This window comes from Amblyraja radiata, chromosome 8 (genome assembly GCF_010909765.2).
Source record: "Amblyraja radiata isolate CabotCenter1 chromosome 8, sAmbRad1.1.pri, whole genome shotgun sequence".
Classification (NCBI taxonomy): Eukaryota; Metazoa; Chordata; class Chondrichthyes; order Rajiformes; family Rajidae; genus Amblyraja; species Amblyraja radiata.
In genome coordinates this window covers 74,471,222-74,490,051 of record NC_045963.1, presented here as the reverse complement: position 1 = coordinate 74,490,051, position 18,830 = coordinate 74,471,222, and the positions used below count along the sequence as shown (strand labels likewise).

At 47.4% G+C, this 18,830-nt stretch overlaps 1 protein-coding gene across 1 annotated transcript in view; it reads right to left on the bottom strand.

Moving 5' to 3' along the window:
* Positions 1 to 3,773: 3,773 nt before the first annotated feature.
* Positions 3,774 to 18,830, bottom strand: part of plcb1 (phospholipase C beta 1) — a gene marked incomplete at its 5' end in the record, with an annotated part of 446,201 nt that continues 431,144 nt past the window's right edge. Inside the window, one exon of the mRNA XM_033026421.1 lies at positions 3,774 to 4,619. Coding sequence (XP_032882312.1) covers positions 4,392 to 4,619 — 228 coding nt within the window. The remainder of the gene's footprint in view (positions 4,620 to 18,830) is intronic.

The window sequence follows — 18,830 nt, the reverse complement described above, 5'->3', positions numbered from 1 at the left end:
CGATGACCCGCGGGACTATCTTTGATTGGGCATTACTGGCTTTACCTTGCACTAAACATTATTCCCTTTATCGTGTATCTGTAGAATGCGAATGGCTCGATTGTAATCATGTATTGTCTTTTAGCGCGCAACAAAAGCTTTTCACTGTACCTCGGTACATGTGACAATAAATTGAACTGAGCTGAAAGCGAAACAAAGTTGTGTAACGTTGACACAGAAATAATCATGTTGAAAGAATCTTTATTTCTCTATTAGAACTGATGAATGCACATAAAATTACACGTGGAAGAAACATCATGCCAGAAAAATTGCATAGAATTCATACAAAATTTGAATATGCATTTCAGAACAAATTATCATTGTCAAAGACAATATTATTTACATCCTTTTAATGCGCAAATTTTCCCTTTAATCCATTAGTTATTTTACAGTCAACCTTAAATCAAAACCATGTTATATTATGGAACACAAACCATCCATTGAATATGATAGGCAGACAAAAATGCTGGAGAAACTCAGCGGCTGAGGCAGCATCTAGGGAGGGAAAGATTAGGCGACGTTTCGGGTCGAGACCCTTCTTCAGGCTGATGTGGGGGGGATAGAAAGGAAGAGGCGGAGACAGTGGGCTGTGGGAGAGCTGGGAAGGGGAGGGGAAGGAGGGAGAAAGCAGGGACTACCTGAAATTGGAGAAGTCTTAGAATAAAGGGGAGGTTCTTAGAATAAAGGGGAGGTCATTTAAGACTGAGGTGAGAACAAACTTATTCGCCCAGAGAGTTGTGAATTTATGGAATTCTCTGCCACAGAGGGCAGTGGAGGCCAAATCACTGGATGGATTTAAGAGAGAGTTAGATAGAGCTCTAGGGGCTAGTGGAGTCAAGGGATATGGGGAGAAGGCAGGCACGGGTTATTGATAGGGGACGATCAGCCATGATCACAATGAATGGCGGTGCTGGCTCGAAGGGCCGAATGGCCTCCTCCTGCACCTATTATCTATGTTTCTTTGTAAGTCAATGTTCATACCGCTGGGGTGTAAACTACCCCATGTGAAATATGCACCTCCTCCAACCTCATCTATTGCATCCGCTGTTCCAGGTGTCAACTGCTCTACATCGGTGAGACCAAGCGCAGGCTTGGCGATCGCTTCGCCCAACACCTCTGCTCAGTTCGCAATAACCAACCTGATCTCCCGGTGGCTCAGCACTTCAACTCCCCCTCCCCCTCCCATTCCGAATCCGACCTTTCTGTCCTGGGCCTCCTCCATGGCCAGAGTGAATCCCTCCGAAAATTGGAGGAGCAGCACCTCACATTTCGCTTGGGTAGTTTACACCCCAGCGGTATGAACATTGACTTCTCCAATTTCAGGTAGTCCTTGCTTTTTCCCTCTTTCCCCTCCCCTTCCCAGCTCTCCCACAAACCTACTGTCTCCGCCTCTTCCTTTCTTTTTTCTGCCCCACCCACCCCCGCATCAGTCTGAAGCAGGGTCTCGACCCGAAACGTTGCCCATTCCTTCGCTCCATAGATGCTGCTTCACCCGCTGACTTTCTCCAGCATTTTTGTCTACCTTCGGTTTTTCCAGCATCTGCAGTTCATTGTTAAACATTGAATATGATCGATGAGTCAAAGAGGGACCGTATATGTGTTCTCTCCACTATGGCCAAACATTTTGTCATCCGCCCCCTTTGTGGTGTCCAAGCTGAAGTTTGTGAAACAATTGCAATGTTTAATGCAAAAATGACCCGCATTTGATGCTGCATACAAACCGTCAGGCCTTGCGGCCGTTACATGAAGTACGTGTACAATCTAGTTCAAGACACAACAGCCATCAATACAGATTTCCACAACACTTTGGGAATATTCTATTTAGACAGATATACACAAACAAGGCAAAAAAACACTTTCACATCATATCGACCCCTTCGTAGATTTGTTAAAAGTTCAACAAACTAATTCAAGTAACGTTAAACAACAAAAACAGAGTGTGCGGTTATGTATTCTTGTATCATGTGTACAGGTGCACATATGTAGGTACACACACACGCACACACACACACACAGACTTACACACAATCTTCTGTTTAAAAGTTGAAAAAACCACGGCGTTTGTACCGACGAAACAAAACTATGAATTTCTATTTTCGCAATCTTCCGACACACTGCCTAAACCAATAAGAAGTAAAAACACAAGATGGCACCATTGTAAATGGAGCGTTAAATGGCTAGACCCAGTGTTAGTGGGGTTTTCATTCAAATAGCGAGTTAAGTCGTATAAAAATAAAGAGATGTTTAAATGCTTTACTAAAACATCATATTACACAAATACTGCAAATAATGGTAAAGATTTCACTTAACACTTAATACCGGAGCCTTTGGATTTATTCAAGATATGGTTTGAGTTGTAGTTTTGATGCCATAAAATATTCTCTTAAATCATAATAATTTGTGTTTCCAGCTCATTCAATCACCGCAGAGTCCTGCGCCGACCAGCGACCCCCCCCCCCCCCCCCCGCACACTAACACTATCCTACACACACTGGGGACAATTTGCACATTTATACCAAGCCAATTAACCTACAAACCTGTACGTCTTTGGAGTGTGGGAGGAAAGCGAGGATCTCGGAGAAAACCCACGCGGGTCACGGGGAGGACGTTCAAACTCCGTACACACAGCACCCGTGGTCGGGATCGAACCTGGGTCTCTGGCGCTGTGAGGCAGCAACTCTACCGCTGCGCCACCGTTGATCTAAGAGCAAGATGGGGCTCTTAAAGATAGCGGAGTCAGGGGAGATGGGGAGGTGGCAGGAACGGGGCACTGTTTGGGGATGATCAGCCATGATCACATTGAATGGCGGCGCTGGCTCCAAGGATCGAATGGCCTCGAATGGCGGCACTGGCTCGAAGGGCCGAATGGCCTCCTCCTGCACCTATTGTCTGTTGTCTAAGTTGGTTTTGCTTTGCGTGGCCATAGAGTGAATAAAGCCAAAGAACTCGGGTTGCACGGATTGCTTCGGTGACACGTCACCGGAAAGATGCTTGAATTGTTACAGTGTTCTCTAATCGTCAGTAATATCGCTTTTTCAGTGTTTAGTTTTTGAAATTAAAATTTCATTCACAAAGTGCATACATACAGAGTCAAACACTAACTTGCCTGCAGATTTGTCTTTTCCCTTCAAGTTATTTACAACCACTTGTACAAATTAAACAGAAAATCCTCTGGCGCGTAACAAGTTTACAACACTGTGCCGTTAGTAGGATGTCGGATCTCCCAGTTACATCACGTACATTGATAACCCACAGTAGCAGTGGTGTGGAAAACTGTGACATTAATGTAACCGCACTTCATATACGCAGAAGGGAATCACACATCTCTTTGTTTGAAACCTGCAACGTTACCTCAAAGTACATGACAGCACAAACCGTACGATAATACTGCTGCTTAAAGACTATATTTATAAAGTAACCACAGTGAGAACCACATTATTTCCACCACGCATGCGTCCCTGAAACTGATTTCCCTTTGTTTAAAAAAAAATACACTTCACGAAGCTACACAGAGTTTTAGCGTAAGCGCGACCAAGACTTCCGTTATGTTAAGCAGCAATCTTAAGGGCCTGTCCCACTTGCCGATTTCTTTTCGGTGACTGCCAGCATCATCGACTGACGTATCAAGTTTGCGGCATGAATTGATTTTACTTTCATTTAATGACACATAACTGATTGATTCCGTTTACACCTCACGCTGCCTCGGCAAGGCCAGCCGCACAAGTGTCGCAACATCTCCGCCGGATTTCGAAATGTTCCAAAATTTTTTGGCGACACTGATATGACGCCGGCAGTCGCCGAAAATAGTCGGCAAGTGGGACAGGCCCTTTATACTCCAGCGGGAACCGAAGTCAAAAGTATGCGATGCTGCACCAGTACTGTGGTCGGTGAACTCGCCTGCTCGCTCGCTCGCACACAATGCATGGGCCAGGGCTAGCCTGAGCCTGCAGCTCAAAGCAAAGGATCTCCCACCAGTGAAAACATGCAATGTTATGAAGGCGTGGCCGCCAAATTTATCTATCCTTTTATTTTCATTTTTTGCCATTTTACATCCCGTAAAATCTCGAGTTCCTTCCCGATGGAGGTTTTATTTTTTTTAAAGTTTACTGAAACGTGTAGCACTGCACAGTTAAGTTTCCCACTGGCACTCGGACGAAACACACGCGCGCAAGTTAAGATCCCGGCGACTGGCTTCGTTTGTGAAGAGATCGGTCACGGCGCAAGCGTGCGACCGAGTGGTTATTCTCCCGTCCGCAAACCTGCGTGCGGCGATGCTTAAACGAACAGAAAAAAAAACGCAGGGGGTTAACGGGGTTTTAAGACGGGGGGGGGGGGGGGATGGGACCTGATGACTAAAGGGAAGTGTCGAACACTTGATCCGACTTGCTGTCTTCCACTTTGTCTTCGCTCGGCGACTTGTGGTTGGGTTTTCCTTCGTCCGGTGGCTGGGTGGGCGGGGAGGCAACGTGATCGACATCTTCACTGAACTTGCCTTTCAACGTGTCCTGGACAAACTCTTGGATTTCCAGTGGCAGCCTCTTAAATTTATCCTGGTATTCCTGATCGAGGTCGCTCTGTAGCTGCGGAAAAAAACAAACAAGACAAAAGAGGGGACAAAAGCCCTCATGTCATCAATCCTCGCAAACCAACAACACAACAAAAAAAACAACCCGAATAATCGCTACACGATAAGGATTTTGTTCCCTTGTGACCCACGTGTGTACGTGTTGGAAACAGAGTCATTAGGTCATACTCCAAGTAAATAGAGTCAGTCACACACAGCATGGAAATAGTCAGTAGAGTCATACAACATGGATATATTGTCATAGAAGACAGACTCAAAATGCTGGAGTAACAGGCAGCATCTCTGGAGAGAAGGAATGGGTGATGTTTCGGGTCGAGACCCTTCTTCAGCTGTAGAGTCATAGAGTCATACAGCAAGGAAATTGTCATTGGGCCATACAGAATAAAGGGGCCTCGGTTTGGGTGGGGGGGGGGGAACCACTGTGAGGGGAGGGGGGGGGAACAAAGGGGGACCCGGCGTGGGGGAACATTCGCGAACTAAGGGGGACCACAAATGGAATGTGTCAAAAATGGTATGGGGTAAAATGGAACCCTTTGTATCATTTTTCGCCGCCCTTTATGTAGCAACCCTTTGCATACCTTGGGCACGCAAAACAAAGAATATCACGGTGATCTGTCACGTGGGATAATAGAGCATCAGTTATACAGCACGGGAATAGTCATACAACGTGGAAACTGCCTCATAGTTAAACAGCTTAGAGGGGCATCTTGGCTGGTTTGGACAAGTTTGGCCCTCTGGTCCAATCCATCTATGACAGCCAATATGGCCCATCTAAGTAAGTCACATTTGACTAGACAATAGGCAATAGGTGCAGGAGTAGGCCATTCGGCCCTTCAAATTTGCTTGCCTTTGGTCCATATCCCTTTCTGCCTCAGAGGGCAGTGGAGGCCGGTTCTCTGGATACTTTCAAGAGAGAGCTAGATAGGGCTCTTAAAGGTAGCGGAGTCAGGGGATATGGGGAGAAGGCAGGAACGGGGTACTGATTGTGGATGATCAGCCATGATCACATTGAATGGCGGTGCTGGCTCGAAGGGCCGAATGGCCTACTCCTGCACCTATTGTCTATTGTCTAAACCTTTCCTATCCATGCACCTGTTCAAATATATTTTAAATCACACAAAAGGGTGTGGTGGGTGTATGGAACGAGCTGCCAGAGGAGGTAGTTGAGGCCGGGACTATCCCGACATTTACGAAGCAGTCAGACGGGTACATGGATAGGACAGGTTTGGAGGGATATGGACCGAATGCTGGCAGGTGGGACTAGTGTAGCTGGGACATTGTTGGCCGGTGTGGGCAAGTTGGCCTGTTTCCACACTGTATCACTCTATGACTGTTAGAAATGCTGTTAGAAATACCTGCCTCAACTACTTCCTCTGGCCGCTCGTTCCGTACACCCACTCACGCTCTCAATGAAAATGTTCATGGCCCAGGTTTCTGTTAAATTTGTCCCCCTCTCACCTTAAACATATGTCCTCTGGTTCTTAATGCCCCTTACCTGGGTTTGCCAAAAGGCCCTGCGCATTCACCCAGTCTATATTTTATACCTCACCCTCAACCACATGCGATCCAAGGAATAAACCCCTAGCCCACCCAACCTTTATAGCTCAGGCACTCGAATCCTGGCAACAGCCTCATCATTAACAGAGAGACACGGAAAGCTGGAGTGCTTTAAGTGCTTATGTATAGCGTAAGGAAGAACTGCAGATGCTGGTTTAAATCAAAGGTAGTCTCAAAATGCTGGAGTAACTCGGGGGGTCAGTCAGCATCTCTGGAGAAAAGGTACAGGTGACGTTTTGGGTCGAGACCCTTCTTTCAGACTGAGGGTCAGGGGGAAAGGGAAACAAGAGATATATGTAGAGGGTGAGGTTAAAAGATATAGAACAGACGAATGAAAGATATGCAATATAGAGTCATAGAGTATTAAAGTGTGGCAACAGGCCCTGCGGCCCAACTTGCCCACAAGATGTCTTGAATGTTTTAACAAGGCCATTGTGCCACTTCTATTGAGCCTGCTGTTCATAAGGTCATAAGTGATGGGAGCAGAATTAGGCCATTCGGCCCATCAGGTCTCAGGCACAGAAAGGCAGCAGCTCTACCCGCTGCGCCAAGTTCACAAGTTATAGGAGCAAAATTAGACCATTCGGCTAAATCAGGTCTACTCCGCCATTCAATCATGGCTGATCTATCTCTCCCTCTCAACCCCATTCTCCTGCCTTCTCCCCATAACCCCTGACACCCGTATTGATCAGGCGGCAGGAGTGTTCCTCTAAAGGGCCTGTCCCACTTGTGTGTCACGCAGGTGGCGCGCGAAGATTTCGTGAATCTCAAAATCCTGGGGTGCCGCGCGCGACTGCCTACGCCGCCATGCCTCACCACGCACCATGCGCGTGTAATGCAAGCCTTGCGCGCGCCGTACGTTGTGACGCGTAAATGATGTCGCGTAAATGACGTGCAATTGACGCCCAAGTGAGACAGACCCTTAGGGCCATGTATGAATCCTCTCAGCACTGCTTTGAGGATAACCTCCTGTTGATCTTTTCACACATTTTTACATTGCACTGAATCTCATCTGAAGCACCAAGATGTTTAAAACAACACACTGCCTCTTCATCACGCCGGAGACGGTGTGAAAACCTGAATTGATTTTATTTTCATTATTGACATAAAGCTGATTAACTCCATCTACACCTCACGCTGCCTCGGCAAGGCCAGCCGCACAATCAAGGATGAGTCTCACTCCTGGCCATTCCCTCTTCTCCCCTCTCCCATCCATACATGTGAAACCACACACCTCCAGATTCAGGGACAGTTTCTTCCCCAGCTGTTATCAGGCAACTGAATCATCCCACCACAACCAGTGAGCAGTGCTGAGCTACTATCTACCTCATTAGAGACCCTCGTACTATCTTTGATCAGCTTTTACCTTGCACTAAACATTATTCCCTTGTCATGTAAATGGCTCGATTGTAATCATGTATTGTCTTTCCGCTGACTGGTTAGCACGCAACAAAAGCTTTTCACTGTACCTCGGTACACGTGACAATGAACTAGTAAAACTGAAACTGAAAATCTCTTGAAAGTGTTCAAGAAGGAACTGCAGATGCTGGAAGATCGAAGGTACACAAAAATGCTGGAGAAACTCAGCGGGTGCAGCAACATCTATGGAGCGAAGGAAATAGGCGACGTTTCGGGCCGAAACTCTTCTTCAGACTGATGGGGGGTGGGGGGGAGAAGGAAGGAAAAAGGGAGGAGGAGGAGCCCGAGGGCGGGGGGATGGGAGGAGACAGCTCGAGGGTTAAGGAAGGGGAGGAGACAGCACTTGCCAAAAATTACAGTCCCCACATAAGGGGAGTGACTTGCATGTTCATGCAACTTGTATACTGGTTTTTATGGTAAATTTGATTATTTTTTAAAGCTGCATAGATAATAAGCAGAAATATGAAAGAGTTCAATGCCAAATAATTAAAAGGATAATTAAGCTGTTCTCATCAATCAATGTGATGGGTAATTGCGTTGAATCCTAAGCATGTATTTATGCCCCAAGAAAAAGTCAAGACAGCAATGTTAACTTCCATAAATAGCATTGCAATTATAATGCAACATCATCAAATGCGGTCACATTTTCTGTGAGAGAGTTAGAGAGAGAGAGAGGGGGAGAGAGAGATGGGGGGGGGGTTGAAGTGAGAGTGAGAGGGAGAAAGTGGGAGGGGGCGAAAGAAAGAGGGAGGAAGAGAAAGAGACAGAGGGGGAGAAAGAGAGGGAGAGAAAGTGAGAGGGGGGGAAGAGAGAGGGAGAGAAAGAGAGAGGGAGAGGGGGAGAAAGAGAGAGGGGAAAGAGAGAGAGAGAGAGAGAGAGAGGGGGAGGAAGAGAGAGGGAGAGGGAGAGGATGAGAGGGGGAGAATGAGAGAGCGGGGAAAGAGAGGGGAGGAAGGTAGAAGGAGAGAAAAAGAGAGGGAGAGGAAGAGAGGGGGAGGAAAAGGGAGGGGGGAAAGGGAGAGGTGGCGAGAGAAAGGGAGAGGGGTAGAAAGAAAGAGGGAGAGAGAGAGAGGGGGAGAAAGAGGAAGAAAGAGAGAGGAGAAAATGAGAGAGAAAGAGAGAGAAAGGGAGGGATAGAGAGGGAAGAAAGAGAGAGGGGAGAAAGAGAGAGGGGAGAAAGGGTGAGACAGAAAAAGAGAGAAAGAGAGAGGGAAGAAAGAGATGAATTCCTTTTTCTCTTTACAACTTTAAACTATTGACACATCTATGCACAAATGGCAGTAACGTTAACTCCAAAATTACCCAGGTAATAAAAGAAGGAAATGCTGGGATGCTCAGCAGGTTAGTTTAGTTTAGTTTAGAGATACAGCGCGGAAACAGGCCCTTCGGCCCACCGAGTCCACACCGACCAGCGATCCCCGCGCGCTAACACTATCCTACACACACACTAGGGGCCGTTTACACTTATGCCAAGCCAATTAACCTACAAACCAATAACGTCCTTTTTAAGGTTGCACAGCATTGCAGTTAATGTCTGCTTCGTGACGCTTCATCAGAATTCCGATCTCATCATTGGGTTCGGGCAAAGGCCCCCCCAAGGACCTAAACCACTCGAGTAAACTTTGTCCTTTCTCTGTCTCGGAAGGAACTGCAGGTGCTGGTTTACTCCGAAGACAGACACAAAATGCTGGAGTAACTAACTAGGCGGGACAGGCAGCATCTCTGGAGAGAAGGAATGGGTGATGTTTCAGGTTGAGACACTTAGTCTGAAGAAGGTTCTCGGACCGAAACGCCACCCACTCCTTCTCCCCAGAGATGCTGCCTTTCACGCTGAGTTACTCCAGCAATTTGTGCCTGTCTTTTATACTTTCTCCACAGATATAATCTAATCTACTAAGTGAACGCGACATTTCGATTTCATCTCCCTAATATTTGCAGCATTTGGCCTTTTGTTGATCAGAAGTCAGGCACTGTTCTTGACAAATGTTCGCAGGTTATAGGAATAGAATTAGGCCATTCGGCCCATCGAGTCTACTCCGCCATTCAATCGTGCCTGACCTCTGCCTCCTCATCCCATTTTCCTGCCTTCTCCCCATAACCCATGCCAACCGTTCTAATCAAGAATTTGTCTATCTCTGCCTTAGAAATATCCACTGATTTGGCCTCCACAGCCCTCTGTGGCAATGTTCCACAGATTAACTACCCTCTGACTAAAGATGTTCCTCCTCACCTCCTTTCCAAAAAAAGCGCCCTTTAATTCTGAGGCTGTGACCGCTGGTCCTGGACTCTCCCACCAGTGGAAACATCCTCTCCACATGCAAAATGTTACAGGTTTGATGGTAAAAGCCTTGCACACGTACACATGGAACATGTCAGCCCTGAGTGCAGGTGAACTGAGTTATTACACTTTTCCAGGGCACTGATTGACTAACATTTACAACACAGGCGTGTCAAGAAGAGACAAGAGTCAGGAGAGTTTTATTGTCGTACTAGAATAAAGGGAGAGGCCATTTAAGACTGAGGTGAGAAAAAAACTTTTTCACCCAGAGAGTTGTGAATTTGTGGAATTCCCTGTCACAGAGGCCAAATCACTGGATGGATTTAAGAGAGAGTTAGATAGAGCTCTAGGGGCTAGTGGAGTCAAGGGATATAGGGAGAAGGCAGGCACGGGTTATTGATTGAGGACGATCAGCCATGATCACAATGAATGGTGGTGCTGGCTCGAAGGGCCGAATGGCCTCCTCCTGCACCTATTTTCTATGTTCTATGTCTATGTCTAGACCAAGTCTGCTCTCCCAACGTAATATTCCACCACTCACCCGTTCCCCCAACGCAACCCGTATGAGGGGAACGGGTTGAAACTTTAAACTTGAATATGGCCCACAACGGCCAACGTCCCATCTACACTAGTCCCACTTGCCCGAGTTTGGCCCACATCCCTCCCTGTCAGGGGTTATGGGGAGAAGATAGGAGAATGGGGTTCGGAGGGAGAGATAGATCAGCTATGATTAAATAGCGGAGTAGACTTGATGGGCCGAATTGCCTAATTCTACTTCTATCACTTATGACCTTATGTTAAACCAGCTTCTGCAGTGTCATCAATTGGATCTTTCCAACCAGTGTTCAGTTGCCTTTCCCTTTGCTTTCCTATGGACTTATCTCTCAAGGATTATCATTTACTCGGTCTTTTCAGTAATGTCAATCAATGTCTCATTTGGTTTAGGGATACAGAATGGCAACAGGCCCTTCGGCCCACCGAGTCCATGCTGACTGTGGATCTCCCGTTCAAGAGGAGGAGGAGCCATCTTGGTGAACGGCTGCTAGCCAGCAGCCGTCCGTCTTAAATTCGTTTTTTTTTTTTTTTTTTTTAGTTTTTAGTGAGTCCTGTTTTTTTGTTTGTAGGGGATATGGTCTTTTAATGTGGGGGGGGTAGGTGTTACTTTATTTATAGGTCCCTACCTGGTCGGTGTGGCAGCCTTTTTTCCGGGCTGCCCGTCGACCCGTCCTCGTGGCCTACCAGCGGGCTTGGAGCGCCGTTTCTTGGCGGGAACCACCCAGCACCTCGGCCTGGGTGGCGGCACAGCATTGGAGCGCTGGAGCGGAGCGGGCGATGCCTTGCCTGGGTCGCCGCGCTGGAGCTCTGGCGAGCTGGACCGCCGTGAGCAACATCTCCGGGCTGCGGGTTTGCGGAGTGGAGAGGCGGCGTGCGTAGAGGCGGCAAGGCGGCAGTGCGGAGAGCGGGCGCCGACTTTTTCATCTGGAGCCTGGGAGCGCCAAACCGGCGCGGCCTTGTCGGCTTCGGCAGCCGCGGGCTCCAACCAAGAAGCGGCCGTTCCAAGTGGCCCAGCCGCCGAAAGGACTCTCCCGACGCCGGGGCAAGACCACCCGGTGAGAACGGCCAGGGACATCGGGCCTCCGTACAGGCAATTGCGGTGGCCTCAATAGGCCTGACTTTGGGGTGAACATGGGGTGGGGACTGGACATTGTGCCTTCCTCCACAGTGCTATCCACTGTGGGGGGATGATTTTTTTGTCTAATTGTAGTCCTGTAGGTCTGTGTCCAAGATGGCTGCCGTGAAGAGAGAGTGGACGCTGGCACGCTTTGGCTGCCGCTGCTCTCTTTTCACACTGTTTTTGATTTTCTGTTTTTGGATTGAATTCTGTTTTTAATTTGTGTCACTGTGATGTCTTTAATTACTTGTTTTATTCCGATTATATGTTTTTATTCCGATTACTATGTAAGGTGTCCTTGAGATGTATGAAAGGCGCCCATTAAATAAAATTTATTATTATTATTACTAGTTCTATGTTATTTCTCATCCACTCCCTACACACTCAGGGCAATTTTACAGATTAACCTGCAAACCTGCACGTCTTTGGGATGTGGGAGGAAACCTGAGCACCTGCAGGAAACCCACATGGTCTTAGTCATAAAGCCTTACAGCATGGAAACAGGCCCTTCGGCCCAACTTGCCCCCACCGACCAACAGGTTCCAGCTACACTGCGCTTGGCCCATAGGGACGACAGATGGCACAATGGGCTAAGTGTTCGGCTGGCAACCGGAAGGTAGCCGGTTCGAATCCCGCTTGGAGTGCATACTGTCGTTGTGTCCTTGGGCAAGACACTTCACCCACCTTTGCCTGTGTGTGAATGTGTGTGAATGTGTGTGAGTGATTGGTGGTGGTCGGAGGGGCCGTAGGCGCAGATTGGCAGCCACGCTTCCGTCAGTCTGCCCCAGGGCAGCTGTGGCTACAGAAGTAGCTTACCACCACCGAGTGTGACTGAGGAGTGAATGAATAATGCGATGTAAAGCGCCTTGAGTATTAGAAAGGCGCTATATAAATCCCATCCATTATTATTATTATTACCCCTCTAAACCCATCCTACCCATTGCGATAGTCCCTGCCTCAACTACCTCCTCCGGCAACTCGTTCCATACACCCACTACCCTTTTTGTTAAAAAAGTTTACCCCTCAGGTTCCTATTAAATCTTTCCCAGTCACAGGGAGAAAGCTTTTCACTGTACCTCGGTACACGTGATTATGAACTGAATGTACAAACTCCGTACAGAGAGCACCCGTAGTCAGGATTGAACCAGGGTCTCTGGTGCTGCAAGAAAGCAACTTTACCGCTGCCTCCAAAAACTCCACCGTGAATAAATTGCCAGCCTATAGATCATCCCCTTATGCTTATTAAATAAGAATATTTTGTTTGGCAATCAGAATTGGTGCAAAGTACAGCAAAAATAAATAATAGACTCATGTGATGTGCCAAATCTTCAAAGACGTTGCTGTTAATGAGACTACAAATTCTCCTCCCTCCTGCTTTCTAGAGAGAGTTAGATAGAGCTCTTAAAGATAGCGGAGTCAGAGGATATGGGGAGAAGGCAGGAACGGGGTACTGATTGTGGATGATCAGCCATGATCACAGTGAATGGCGGTGCAGACTGAATGGCCTACTCCTGCACCTATTGTCCATTGTTTAACCATAGATAAGCCAGAAATATTCCTTTATAAGTTCAAGGAGCAGCATCAGGCCATCAAGTCTACTCCGCCATTCAATCATGGCTGATCTATCTCTCCCTCCTAACCCCATTCTCCTGCCTTCTCCCCGTAACCCCTGACACCCGCACTAATCAAGAATCTATCTATCTCTGCCTTAAAAATATCCATTGACTTGGCCTCCACAGCCGTCGGTGGCAATGAATTCCATGTGAATTCATTCGTCCACTTCGCCATTCAATCATGGCCCATCCATCTTTCCCTCTCAAACCAATTCTGAGGGAGAAAGATAGATCAGCCCTGAGTGAATGGCTTCCCACTTCATACTTTAAATCTCTTCATACTTGTTTCCAAAGTCAAGGCTGTTACGACTCTTGGAACATAAATAAAGTATTTTCACGTTTGTCTTTCGTAACAATTGAAATAAAATTTACTGCTGGAGCATTTTGTGCAATTGCCTGACCTGCTCAAATCATGTTTTGCTGGTTGCCTGTGAATTCCGGGGTCATAAATACCAGATAAATGAGAGAGTTTACTGTAACGCCCAAAACGCATCAAAATTCATTAACGTACAAATCTTCAATGTACTCTGAACCTGAATATATCTGATCTCCCGGTTTCTAAACACTTTAATTCTCCTTCCCATTCCCACACTGACCTTTCTGTCCAAGGCCTCCTCCATTGTCAGAGTGAGGCTAAACGCAAATTGTAGGAAGAGCATCTCATATTTCGCTTGGGCTGCTTACAGCCCAGTGGTATGAACATTGATTTATTTAACTTCAAGTAAACTTCCCTCGATCTCGAAGATAGACACAAAAAGCTGGAGTAACTCAGCAGGACAGGCGCATCTCTGGAGAGAAGGAATGGGTGACGTTTCGGGTCGAGACCCTTTTTCAGACATCCTACCAGAGATGCTGCCTGTCCCGTTGAGTTACTCCAGCTTTTTGTGCCGATTTTCGCTTTAAACCAGCATCTGCCGTTCCTCCTTACACACTCCTCTCTCACTGTGCCTCCCCCACCCAAGTCGCACCACCTTCTCGTTTTCACCCAACAAACAGCTAACAATGATAGTCACAAAAAGCTGGATTTACTCAGCAAGACAGGCAGCATCTCTGGAGAGGAATGGGTGACGTTTCGGGTCGAGACCCTTCTGCAGACTAACATTGACGAACAATGGTTAACTTACTTTTTTGCACATCTTTCATTCGTTGTTCTTTATCTGTCTACATCATTGTCTATATCGCCGGTTTGCCTTATCCCTAACTAGTCTGAAGAAGGGTCTCGACCCGAAACGTCACCCATTCCTTCTCTCCAGAGATGCTGCCTGTCCCGCTGAGTTACTCTAGCATTTTGTGTCTATCTTCAATATACAAGAAACATAGAAAAATAGGTGCAGGAGTAGGCCATTCGGCCCTTCGTGTCAGCACCGCCATTCAATATGATCATGGCTGATCATCCAAAATCAGTACCCCGTTCCTGCTTTTTCCCCATATCCCTTGATTCCGTTAGCCCTAAGAACTAAATCTAACTCTCTCTTGAAAACATCTGATGAATTGGCCTCCACTGCCTTCTGTGGCAGAGAATTCCACAGATTCACGACTCTCTGGGAGAAAAAGTTTTTCCTCATCTCAGTCCTAAATGGCCTACCCCTTATTCTTAAACTGTGTGACCCCCGGTTCTGGGCTCCCCCAACATGGGGAACATTTTTCCTATGCCATTGGCTTTCTTCACTGCCTGCTGTACCTGCATGCTTACTTTCAGTGACTGATGTACAAGCACACCCAGGTCTCGTTGCACCTCCCCTTTTCCTAATACTCTGGTTAGCAGGTTACATTGTTTTACTGCAAAAGGTTTGTGTTTCCCTGTAGAGTTTAGTTTAGTTTTGAGCCGCAATTAAAAATCGTAGCTGGGAGATTGAAGTTTTTAGGAGTATGTGTTACCACTTTCTAGCTTCTCCTAAATTTGTCCAGGGTCCAAGATCGCAATAAATTAAAGGCCAAGTTAAAGCTGCTGAACTTAAATAGATCTGACCCACGGTCACATGGTTACAGTTCATTACATTGCCTTAAGTAAATTAAGGTGAGGTGAGCAAGTAAGTAAGTTAAGGGCGGCACGGTGGAGCAGCTGTAGAGTTGCTGCCACAGCGACAGAAACCCAGGTTCAATCCTGGCTACGGGCGCTGTCTGTACGGAGTTTGTACATTCTCCCCGTGACCTGCCTGGGTTTTCCCCGGGTGCTCCGGTTTCCTCCCACACTCCAAAGACGTGCAGGTTTGTAGGTACATTGTCCCTCGTGTGTGGGATAGTGCTATTGTGTGGGTGATCGCTGGTCAGCACGGACTCGGTGGGTCGAAGGGCCTGTTTCTGCGCTGTATCTCCAATATTAAAGGCTATGCTTTAAGGCAGATTATATTAAAATGATTCCAATCGAGCCGTCCAGCGTAAAGATGCAGGATTAAGGGAATAATGTACAGTATCTTAACGTGGAATTCTCAGTTCCCTGTCGCATTAGTTTAGTTTAGTTTATTGTCACGTGTACCGAGGTACAGTGAAAAGCTTTTGTTGCGTGCTGTCCAGTCAGCGGGAAGACAATACATGATGGCAATCGAGCCGTCCACAGTGCACAGGCATAGGACAAAAGGAAAAATGTATGGTATCCTTTCTTAGATAGACATAAAATGCTGGAGTAACTCAGCGGGACCCTTCTTCAGACCGAAAGTCACGAAAGAGAGGGAAACGAGAGATGCAGACAAAGGTGTCGCCAGATATTGAACAAATGAATGAAAGATATACAAACAAGTAACAATGATAAAGGAAACAGGCCGTTGTTTGCTGTCCGCTAGGTGGGAACGAGAAGCTGGTGCGACTTGGGTGGGGGAGGGATGGAGAGAGAGGGAATGCTGGGGTTGCTTGATGTTAGAGAAATCAATACTCATACCGCTGGGCTGTAAGTATTGTAGGACGACAGATGGCACAATGGGCTAAGTGTTCGGCTGGCGACCGGAAGGTAGCCGGTTCGAATCCCGCTTGGAGTGTTGTGTCCTTGGGCAAGACACTTCACCCACCTTTGCCTGTGTGTGAATGTGTGTGAATGTGTGTTGAGTGATTGGTGGTGGTCGGAGGGGCCGTAGGCGCAGATTGGCAGCCACGCTTCCGTCAGTCTGCCCCAGGGCAGCTGTGGCTACAGAAGTAGCTTACCACCACCGAGTGTGGCTGAGGAGTGAATGAATAATGCGATGTAAAGCGCCTTGAGTATTAGAAAGGCGCTATATAAATCCCATCCATTATTATTATTATTAAGTTGCCCAAAGCGAAATATGAGGTGCTGTTCCTCCAATTTTCTATTAGGCCTCACTCTGACAATGGAGGAGGCCACGGTCAGAGAGGTCAGTGTGGGAATGGGAAGGGGAGTTAAAGATCTTAGGCAGCCCTTAAAATATTCTCGTAGAGGCAGAGAAACCACTTGTGGCCGCAAAGCTTGCAGGAGGAGGGAAACTTAATGAAGGTCACCTTCTTTGCGAGATTTCTGTACACCTGACATTGATGCATGGTGGCAGATGGCTGAGGACAAAGCGAGATCGCTGAACACAATGTGTGACCTACTTACAGAAGCTCGCAATCTGCTCGCCTGGTTCCCAGCAAAACACAGGAAGTCTTTGATTAAAAAGATTCTGACACCTATTCTGGCGCGCTGGGCTTGCCTGGGCCGAGTGTGTGACCCATCTGGGCCCAGCGGGGCTCCTGAGATCAGAACCAAGAGGATAAACACAGTGGGAGGCCAGGAAAGTGGCAGGTCTTTAGTACATGATGGCAAAGCACATTTAATGACCTTAAATTTGACGGGAACTTGCACGAGTGTTACTTTCACCCATCCTGCATTGGGCATAAGGCCAGGATTCTCAAACATGCGCACGGCACACTGTTTATTAGGAGCACATCTCTGTACTAACAAGCAACTGCAGATTTACTTTAGTCTGAAGAAGGGTCTCGACCCGAAACGCCACCCATTCCTTCTATCCAGAAACGCTGCCTGACCAGCCGAGTTACTCCAGCATTTTATGTCTATCTTCAGTTTAAACCAGCATCCGCAGTTCCTTCCTACACATAGAAACATAGAAAATAGGTGCAGGAGTAGGCCATTCGGCCCTTCGAGCCTGCACCGCCATTCAATATGATCATGGCTGATCATCCAACTCAGTATCCTGTACCTGCCTTCTCTCCATACCCCCTGATCCGTTTAGCCACAAGGGCCACATCTAACTCCCTCTTAAATAGAGCCAATGAACTGGCCTCAACTATCTTCTGTGGCAGAGAGTTCCAGAGATTCACCACTCCCTGTGTGAAATATGTTTTTCTCATCTCGGTCCTAAATTATTTCCCCTTTATCCTTAAACTGTGACCCCTTGTCCTGGACTTCCCCAACATCGGGAACAATTTGCCTGCATCTAGCCTGTCCAACCCCTTAAGAATCTTGTAAGTTTCATGCAGATTTATTTTAGTTTAGGTATAGACAATAGACAATAGGTGCAGGAGTAGGCCATTCGGTCCTTCGAGCCAGCACCGCCATTCACTGTGATCATGGCTGATCATCCACATTCAGTACCCCGTTCCTGCCTTCTCACCATATCCCCTCACTCCGCTATCTTTAAGAGCCCGATCTGTTTCTGCGCTGTTATGGAGGTACAGCGCGGAAACAGGCCCTTCGGCGCACCGAGTCCGCACCGACCACCAATCCCCGCACATTAATACTATCTTACACACACTAGGGCCAATTGACATTTGCACCAAGCCAATTAACCTACAACCCTGTACGTCTTTGGAGTGTGGGAGGAAACCGAAGGTCTCGGAGAAAACTCACGCACGTCACGGGGAGAACGTACAAACTCCGTACGGACAGCGCCCGTAATCGGGATCGAACCCGGGTCTCTGGTGTTACAAGCGTTGTAAGGCAGCAACTCTACCGCTGTGCCGCAGATGCTGTTTTATAGCGAAGATAGACACAAAATGCTGGAGTAACTCAGCGGGACAGGCAGCGTCTCTGGAGAGAAGGAATAGGTGACGTTCCGGGTTCGAGAACCATCGGTCTGAAGAGGGGACGCGACTCGAAACGCCACCCATCCATGTTCTCCAGAGATGTCCACGGGTGCTGTCTGCACGGAGTTTGCACGTTCTCCCCGTGACCTGCGTGGGTTTTCTCCGGGTGCTCCAGTTTCCTCCCACACTGCAAAGACGTGCAGGCTTGTAGGTCAATAAGGCTTCGGTAAAAGATGTGTGTGTGTGGGAAGGTGTTAGTGTGCGGGGATCGCTGGTCGGCTCGGACTCGTTGGGCCGAAGGGCCTGTTCCGCGCTGTATCTCTAAACTAAACTAAACCGTACAGTGCATCCTTGCTCCACTTGACGTCCCGTTCGTCATCGGCATATAATTATGAATCTTTCGAAAGTCTGTTGATACGTGGTCTCAAAGGAGAAGCTTTGAGATTTCCCATTTGTGAAGTTAGCTTCGAGAAGATTGAGTTTAGTTGCAGGAATTGGAGTGGGGATTTAGTGATTAAAGGCTGTGGCAGCAACTGGGAGATTTGTTGACACTCAGTTCCGTTTAAGATAAAACTGATTTGAGAAAAGCGATGTTTAATAATGTTTTCCATCACATTTTAATAGTGCTAAGAAATACCAAAAGACATATCAAGCCAGAAAGCTGCTCAAACAGCTGAATGACTAATAAATAATGTA